The sequence below is a fragment of the Arabidopsis lyrata genome (assembly GCF_000004255.2).
Source record: "Arabidopsis lyrata subsp. lyrata unplaced genomic scaffold ARALYscaffold_5, whole genome shotgun sequence".
Lineage (NCBI taxonomy): Eukaryota > Viridiplantae > Streptophyta > Magnoliopsida > Brassicales > Brassicaceae > Arabidopsis > Arabidopsis lyrata.
Window position 1 is genome coordinate 1,731,209 of NW_003302551.1, and position 9,794 is coordinate 1,741,002.

Consider the following 9,794-nt stretch of genomic DNA (forward strand, 5'->3'; position numbering starts at 1 on the left):
TAATATTTGCCAGAAAACTACCTAAACTTTTTTGGTTGCCAGAACAATACACAAACTAATTTAGATTGGAAATAAAAAACACTAACTAATTTTTTTTTCCGATTTCCTCCCTTCGCCGTAACGGCCGTTAACAGTGTTATCCAAATCGTCAAACGCTGTTAATTTTATTTACGGAAAAATTCCTAAAAAAATCCCCGACTTATTTAATATTTGCCAAAAAATACATGAATTTTGTTGTTGTCATAAAAATACCCAGACTAATTTAACTTGGAAATAAAAAACACGATCTGTTTTTCTTTTAAGGATTTCTCCAACCAAATCGTCAAATGCTTTTAATTTTGTTTAAGGAAAATTCCTAAAAAACTTGACTTATTAAAGAAATCCTCTAAAACCTTCAGTTCTTCAGTAATATCAACTAAAATCATGTTATTAATGTGTAATTTTTTCTAAATTGCTAATGCTTTTTTCATCAATCTATCATATGTGAACGTAAATTAAAGAAATTTTACCCATTTTGTTAGCTGAAGGTTCTTCTTAATTTCTTCAATTTATTGTTGTTCGCATCAGATATAGATAGATGTTGTATGTTAAAACTAGGATTTAATATAAGTATTATATCGATTTTGATTTTATAAGGGGATAACATCGGTTTTTTAGCCATTCTTATTTATCATGTGGAAAGAAATTGAGAAAAATAACGGTATTTACTATTTGGTTAACATGTTGATAACTGTTATAATAAAGTGGGTAAAATTGGAACAAAAAATAGGTCGTACTTTTTATTTCAACTTTAAATTGATCTGTATATTTTTCTGGCAAAGAAAAAAGTTCAGGTATTGTTTTGGCAAATATTAAATAAGTTGGGTTTTTTCTAGAATTTTTCGTAAATAAAACTAAAAACGTTTGATGATTTCGTTAACGTCGTTGACGGCCGTTACGGCGAAGGGAGGTAATCGGAAAAAAAAATTAGATCGTGTTTTTTATTTCCAACCCAAATTAGTTTGTGTATTTTTTTGGCAACGAAAAAAGTTTAGGTAGTTTTGTGGCAAATATTAAATAAGTGGGTTTTTTTAGGGAATTTTCCCCATGTTAATATACAAGCAGAACTATGAAGAAAATACAACATATCCTTATTACAATACACACTACTATAACTGAAAATCAGTCTGCAGCTATATTGTATGGGCATTTTCCTGGAATCAGATTAAAAAATCAAAGTTATAAAAATTGTTATATTATAGTATTATTCAAAATATATAAATCATTTCTTTACCTGATCATTTGATATATCTTCAGCAATTGTTTTTGTTTGCCACCTGATAATCATGCATTGGTTAGGCAAATTTTGTGCTATGTCTCACTATGCACTGTTGCACCAGAACCCACAAGTTCCTCCAATATTTCATACTGAATTTAAGTCTAGAGCTCAGGCTTCTTATTTCAACACTATTTAATTCTCATGACGATCAAACAAGAGTATCATACCACAGGAGAATCTAGAAAACAGAGCACTTTGAGAGAAAAAAAGACAAACCAAATTTTCGTGGTTCCATCGGTTACAAGAGCAGCCATCCATCAATTGTTGTGTGTGACAGTGACATCGATCTATATATTAAAAGAGAGTTTTTTTACTGGCGTGATAATCTTACAATTTTTTTCAACTTTTTTTTTTTTTTTTAATATTTTTTTAATTTTACTATTCCACTACGTGCCAAACACATTTTTCTTTAATCTTTATCCCCATATTTCTTAAACTATTAACCAAACATACCTAAGTTTATTCTAATATTTAGAATTACCACCGACCAAAAAATATATATCTAGAATTGCCAAATTTCAATTTTCTAAAACTCTCAGACCAATTTGACCCGTATATTTGGAAGAAATTCCACTTTGATTTCCTAATTATGTTTAAAAGATATTATTAAAATAAATATAATAGTTCGGTTTGATTTTTGAATTGTGTTTAAAACATGTTATAAAATCAAACTCAAACACTATAGTATATTTTTTAAACGTATAGAAATTCTTAATAAGGTAATAGAATCTATATAATTTGTTATAAAATTAACCTGTTCATAAAATTTATCATGTATGGCACGAATTTTTACCTAGTAAAATCTATTTAGTTTTAGTTTTATAAAATAAATAAATTTTTTTAAAAAAACAGACCGAACCAAACTGAATTACACAGTTTTTCTCAGATAAATCGTAAAACCAATGAAATTGAACAGTGAACTAGAATGCCTAGTCTTCTTGCTTCCACTTTATTGATTTGGAGCTTTTCTTCATCCGCACGTCTCTTCATATCCGCTAACCCACCCTAAAAAAAACCTTTTGACGATTAAATAAACCTTTTGTTCCCACGTGTAACTCTTAGTTCGTTTTTAATACTTTTTCTGTTTCACAAAAATATCATTTTGACACATTTAACACAAATAAAAAAATAAGTTAAATATATAAATATACCATTATTTAATATATTCCTAATAATTTAAATACAAAGGATTTTAGTTTTGCATAAGGGGCAAATCTAGAAATTAGTTACAAAAGTTGCATTGAAAATGTAAAACGACATTAACTCTAGAACGACCCTCTTTGTGAAACGGAGGGAGTACTATATTCCTATCATTTCATTTTATATGTTGTTTCAAGAAATTATATTTATTTTATTTATTAAATGTTTTTAGGTTTTTATGTTAAATTAAAGTACATTTAATGTTTTATACTCCCTCCGTTTTAATATATATAATGTTTTAGGTAAAAACATATACTTTAAAAAATTATTATCTCTATTAAAATTTATCATTTAATATTTAATATATGAAAATTCAACCAATGATATAAAAGACTGCAAACTATAAATGGTCATAAAATATTCAAATATATTTAAAAGTTACATAAAAATTTGTAAAACATCCTATATTATAAAACAGAGGGAGTAATCATTTATATTATGCAATGATTTTACTGATTGATTGAATTGTTTTAATTTTGATATAAAATAATAAATTTTTGAAGATACATATATTTTTATCCAAATCATCTTACAAAAAGAAACGAAAGGAGAATAAGTTTTTCTTTTTGTTCTTTTTGTACTCACTCGTTTGTTTCTAATAAACAGAAAATATATTAAAACATTTTGAAACATGATTTTACTATTTTTTAGTTTTGATAGTAAGAAAAACATATGAAAAAGATTCGAATTTATTAAAATATATTGAAACATCATGAAACCTTACGATTTTAAAGTAATAACCACAAAAATTAAATTTGTTATCTAAGAGCATTACCAATAATTTACATACCCAAAAAAGTATCTTAACATCAAAATATTAATATTCTCTCTGTTTCAAAATATATGATGTTTTAGTTAAAAATGCATCGTTAATTTTTTTTAAAAAAATTATCCTTTAATATTTGATTTTTATGAAAATCAACTATTACAAAAAAACTATAGTATATAAATAGTCACAAAATATTAAATCCATTCAAAAATTTTGCATTAAAACTTGTAAAATATCATATATTCTGAAACAAAAAAATCTCTAGAACATACTATATTTTGAAACAGATAGAATCTTTTACTATACGTGATTATATATTTAATTTTAGTTTTTAAATAAAAATAAACCAATTAAAAACAAACAACTGTAAAGAAGGGTTTTAGTTAAGATATCCAAAGTTCTTATTCGAAAACTCTTTTCTACTTTTCTTTCAAATTGTTTTTTTTTTTTTTGTAGGAAAATATTATTGGAGATGCTCTAAATATTTGGGCGTGAGTCCTCTTTAATGTTTAGTGGGTGTCGACAAAGTTATCTTTAATGTCTCTATGACTTTGAACGATCTATGACTTGTATTGACTACAGCACTGCCGTTGTATGTGTTTTAAGGTATTGAGTAAACGTAATTAAAGAAAATTGGTCATTATATGGGAATGTCACGTGGAGAAAAAAAAATATAATGAGATGTGAAAAGATTGAAAGGTCTCATGAAAACAAAATGTAATAAGAAATTGAAGAAGGGGAGAGTAATAAAAAAGATAGGATAAGGACTTTTTCATCGATATAAAACAATATATACTCTATAATCTGTAGTGTGAATCAATGGAAATGTGAAGAAAAAGTATCAAAGCTACACAAAATCTCTATCCAAAAGAAAAAAAAAATGACAAGTATAAAATCTACAAACGGGATAATCACTTTAAACAAAAGAAAAATTAAAAGTAGGGAATATTATATAGAAATGTGTGTCGGGAAATATTAGGGGAAAAGATTGAGTACCACATTTGGCCTAAAATTTAGGTCCAGTACCACTTTCGAAGCATAGTTAGCATCTATACCACAATTAAGATGTGTAATGACCATTTTGCCCTTCTTTTTGTTTGCTCAAATTTCGGGGACAAAATTCATAGATTGAAGACACAAAAAGAAGTTTACATACAGTTGTCCCCGAAGTTTAAATTTCTCCATAATTTCATCTTATTTTTGCATGTTTGCTAGTTTTTGTCCCTCAATTTTAATTCATTGTTCTTGGATTTTAGTATGTAAACTTTAATTGCGGTCTTTTTATTTTGTTTGATGTTTATATTTCGTTTGATTATTGTCCCCGAATAGATTTTTTGTTCCCTAGATACTTGTCCCTAAATTTTACATTTTATCTGTCACATCAGCCAAAAGCAAAACCGTCTTTTTCATACTACAATACCACATGAATGTGGTACAAGTTCTAAATCATTCTCAATTGTGGTAGAGATGATAAGAAATTTGAAAAATGTGGTAGATTTTGCAAAAATCCCAAATATTAGAGTATCTACTAAAATTTATTAATAAAATATATAATAAATGAAGGGAGAGAGACACGATGTCTTTTTTTTTTTGTCAACAGCTTAAGCTGTTGAAAGACATACTGTCTGTGTTGAGAAATTTTGAGAAAGTTTCTGCACATGTATTATAAATATATTGTTTTATTTATTAAAAAAATAATATATAAAAAATTAATTAAATAATATTTATTTTTTTTTTGAAAAACTTCCATCGTATTTTACGGAAGTACGGATGGATGGAGAAGCTCTTACATCAAAAAGGATAAAACAAAGTGTGCTGGCGACGTTATTTAAAGCCGTCATTTACAAAATAATTAAGTGCGTAGTGATATCACGGTCACGATGCGGTTCAAAGTCGGTCAAATTTGGAGCTATTTTAATTCGATTGTTTTTTTATTCATTGACCAAAATGAAAACGTTTGTGGAGTTAAAAGACGAACGATTTTGACATACGATCTCTGAGATTCCTCTACGAGTGACGACTTCGGTTATAGAGTTTTCACACTAATTTAGAAATACATTTAATGTTTAGTTATAAATGCATTATTTAGTCATACCAAACCATTTTTCATAGTTCACAATCTATATATATACATTTTTGGATCACAATTAGCAAATAAATCCTGAAGTTGAGAAGTATTTACAATGATATGCCATTAGCATTAATTATTTAGATTTATTTTATTTAAGTAAAAATTTTGAAATCAAATATGTTCTCAACAATTTACCAAAAATCTCTACTCAATCTTTTTAAAAATCTCGACTTAGTTAACTTCTGATTTTTATCTGCAAAAAAAATAAAATAATTGTAACGAGTGATGTAAAAATCGGGAATGTTGATACTACAATTTCTTCTACTTCTTTTTTTTTTATATAATAAAAATTTTTTTTAGGGATATTTTCTTAAAACTCTAAACAAAACAAAGGGTTTCAAAAGATACATTCTCTTTTGGCGGGTCGACCCGCAAACCCACAACTCTCTACGGGCTTATCCGCATGAACCTGCGACCCGTAGTGGATAAAAATATTATTCAAAAAAATAACAAATGATGTTTAATTTTACGGGACGGGGTTATATGGTGCAACGGGTTTAGATCAATATTAATATTAAACAATATACTATGGATGAAATCCTAGAATTAAAAATCAAAATTTAATTATAAAATCAGAAACACTAAACAAAATAAACAATATTAACAAAACAAATACAACTTAAAATTTTGCAAAATAATTTTTTAGTTATAAAAAAATCGACCGGCGGTGTACCGCGGGGTAAAATCTAGATTTGGAAGTTTAAGGAAGGAATTTTTTTTAAAAAAAATAATAGCTCTGTGGTGTACCGCAAGAAAAATCTTTCTCCTAAACTGAGGCAAGAAGAAGAAGAAAACCAAATGTTGTTTAAGTGTATATATAGATATACCATTTAAACCTAAAACATAATTAATATACTCAAAACTATTAATATAGACATATAAATGGTACATTTATAAAATAGGTCGAAATATTATAGTATACTCTCTATTAATAAACAAAAATAATTATATTTAGATTTTTTAAAAAATAATTATAACCCCGCGGTGTACCGCGGGTTCAAATCTAGTATTTTAACATTAATTGATAAAAATTTACAGAAAATCAATATTTTTGATAAAAAAATAAAACCTCAAAAATCATTTACGTCATTACTTTATGGTTTTGCTCCTCTTAAATTAGAGATCGTATTGGCAATTGCAATTCCCGACCTTTCATTTTCTCTTCATTTTTTCTAAGATGTTTTTCTTCTTCCCCAAGTCCAATTGCTTTTGTAACTTTCTGAACCTCCTTAACGATTTTCTTAATAAAATTGGCTTCAGAGCTGTTAAAGAAAAGAAGAAAAAATGTATACATTAGTCCATCAAACATCCTATTCATAAAAGAGGAAGAATAAGATCTAGTTAGTGTGAGAGGAAGGCACCTCTTGTCTCTCAATGACAAACCCATCTTGTCAGAGATGCATTCGAGAGCTTCTTTCCATTTCTTGATCTGATCTCCAGTAGAAACTTTCGCGAGAGTCCAGAAGTTGTCACCAAACTCACCTGTCTGTTTTCTTATGTCTTCTGGCTCCACATTGTAAAAGATTGGAATGACTAGGAGCTTTCCTTGATCCGCAAGTTTCTTCATTTTCACCAACTCATCCATACACCACGGCGACTCCGCATACCTATACATTTAACTAAAGGATGATGAAAAATTCTTGAATTTTATGGTTCATAGAGTGAAAAAAATAGTACAAACCTGGTAGAGAAGATGGCCAGCGCGATCCTCGATTCTTCGATCCTTACAAAGACATTTTTGAGGTCTTTGCCTCTCAGCTCGTATTTGTCTACGAAGACGTTTACCTCATTCCTTTCAAATGCACAATCAGGTGGCTCACGAAGCTGTAACGCAATTCCTCTCCCCTATAATTTAAAAAAAAACTTGACACACTTGAGCGGGAGAGAAGACTGACATCGTTAGGGTTCTCAGGTTATTCAATACCACGTGTCTTCCCTCTAACAAGCTTTTAAAAACCCAAAAATATTGGTTGCTAACTTTTATTTTATTTTTATTATTATTTATTTTTTGCCAACTGTTTTTCTTAAAGAGAAACTTTCACTAGCACTTTGAAACCTTTCACACAGCTGTTTTTCACACAATTGTAACTTTAACAAAATCTTTTTTTTTTTTTTTCGCCAAGAGCCTTAATTTTATACCTCGTTCAGACAGAGAATGTCTAAACAGTGTTCTTCTGGGACTAAAGTTTTGATACCATCATTTATTGGCTATCCTAGGTTTAAAGTAGATAATTAATTGGTGGCAAAGTTTTATCTACTTAAAAAAAATTAAATTTATTGTTTTCTTTTCTTTACTTTTCTTTTTCTTTCAACACATTGTTGCATGTCTTCTTACACTTAATTAACAATTATCTAACCACAGGGTTACATATTGTCACTTATGGTTTTCTAGAAAACCATAAGTTAATTAAGTTCGATTAATCAACGAAGAGATGTATTATCTTCGCGAAAGGTAAATAGACTAAGAACAAACCTTTTTTTTTTTTTTTAATATCTGGAAGTTCAAGCTCGAAAGCCCTACATTTTCCAGAGGCGTGACCCACACCAGGTTAAATTCATCTCCTTTGGAGAAGAGATCTCTCCCAACGGTCATCGAACCCAATACCTCCACCTGGGAGATTTACCACTGGGCCAATACAACGTTGGTAAGAACAAACCTTTTTGATGCCTTAGTTTTTTTATGTTTGAAGATAGAGATATGATGAGCTTGATTATACTTGTTATATATTGTCTTTTGGTTTGGTGGTACCAACCAGGGAAGAAGAAATGCAAATACTGAATAGTTCCACAAACTTGAAGATGGCGTGGTTGAGTTTGGGGTTTGTTTATCGGTGGCTCTGGTCTACAATTATGCAGCTCTGGTCTACAATTATGCACTTTAATTGAATACTTTCTTTGAGAAAAAGAAACTCATCCACTAACTAGTACACGTACACACAAATACTCATTTGCTCATGTCTTTGATTGACTATGGTCTATGGTAAGACTAAAATACCATTAGGGAGCTATATATAACTGAACTTATTTTATTTAAAGCGTAAAAAACTTTTTGTGATGATTTTTGATGATCTCTCCATTTCGAATTTTGAGATTTGGGTTGTTACGTAGTGAATAAGCCGTAATGATCTGTCTTCTGAGGGTAAAGTTTCCTTGATACGCTCAAGCTTTTTTAGGATCTCTAACGACAGCTTCTAGTTCATGTATGCATCTCAACATTCTAAAATAACTCAAATTTCTGTTACGGCTTTAGATAAAGAGTGTGATTGCTAACATGAGTTACCATGTGTTTATAAGATGGTAACTCATGTTAGCAATCACACTCTTTATGGTCGTACCTCACATTTAATTCAAAAAATGTCACCAATCATATGTATGATTTATTTCAAAAAAACTAAGTTGTAGTTTAAGTTTTGTTGAATTATGATTGATTTACATTTTCGAGTTTTCTCGTTTGTAAAACTGTTTGATCAAAACTTAACTCAAAACAATGAAAATTATCATGAATTAAAGAGTGGTAAATTGAGTTGAGATTTTTTAAATTGTTTATCATGTGTTACGTTTTAAGCAAAGATTAGTGTCAAGAGACTAAGAGTAAGAGAGGATATGTATACACCTTAGGTTGGTAGCCAACGTCTTCATTAGGGATGATTATTAGGTTAATCAAAATTTGGTAGCCAAGGGATCATGTGGCATCTTGCATGTGTGTGTTGACATCCCACACTTAATTATGTGTCATTTGGTTTGTTTAATTTGTAACTTTGAATTAAAATAAAAAAAAATAAGACGACGACTGAAACATGCCTTTTAGAGTTCTCGAATCATATAAAAAAGGAAGAGTAATTCAGAAGGAACCGCTCACAATTTTTATTTGCAAATCCAAATATTTATATTGTAAGAGATAGAACCGAAATCAAAACTAAAATCTTTATTATAACAGTAGAATACAGTAAGAAGAGTAAAACTTTCCAAAGAGAAAGTTCTCTTCACTCGACCTGTCAAAACCTCCAAATTAAACACTCTATTATGGATGAGTATCTCCAACGAAAGCTCGTCTTTACTTATAACTAAACGTAAATTTAAAGTACTATCTAATTTCTTTAATCACGAAATATGAAATATTTGTATCAAATATCCCCCTAAACAAGAAAGAAAGAAAGAAACCATAAGCATAAAAAGGAGCTTGCAAAGAATCAGTCAAGGCTTGGAGTGATAGCTGGGAAGAAGAAAAGAAAGACAAGGAAAGTTTCCCAAAGAATCCGGATGCGAGTGTATGGAGGCTCACTTTGATTACTACCAGCCGTTTTTGGAGGTGCTGAAAAATGCTGGCAAACATTTTACTAAGGAGGTCGACCCCTTCTTTGCAAGCTCCTTTTGTC

At 29.2% G+C, this 9,794-nt stretch overlaps 1 protein-coding gene across 1 annotated transcript; it reads right to left on the reverse strand.

The window, feature by feature from the left end:
* Positions 1-6,529: 6,529 nt before the first annotated feature.
* LOC110228256 (protein PHLOEM PROTEIN 2-LIKE A5-like) lies at positions 6,530-7,619 on the reverse strand. The gene is made up of 4 exons (XM_021025019.1): positions 7,614-7,619; positions 7,100-7,263; positions 6,780-7,025; positions 6,530-6,680 (listed from the first exon to the last, which is right to left on the reverse strand). The coding sequence occupies exons 1-4, from the start codon at positions 7,617-7,619 to the stop codon at positions 6,530-6,532; spliced, it is 567 nt and encodes a 188-aa protein (XP_020880678.1).
* Positions 7,620-9,794: the final 2,175 nt, after the last annotated feature.

What these genes read in the sequence shown, in the direction of transcription:
- LOC110228256 (XM_021025019.1), bottom strand. An exon ending in CTGGCCATCTTCTCTACCAG is followed by an intron (nt 7,026 to 7,099) that starts GTTTGTACTATT and finishes TTAAATGTATAG; the next exon opens with GTATGCGGAGTCGCCGTGGT. An exon ending in TTGTCATTGAGAGACAAGAG is followed by an intron (nt 6,681 to 6,779) that starts GTGCCTTCCTCT and finishes TTTCTTTAACAG; the next exon opens with CTCTGAAGCCAATTTTATTA.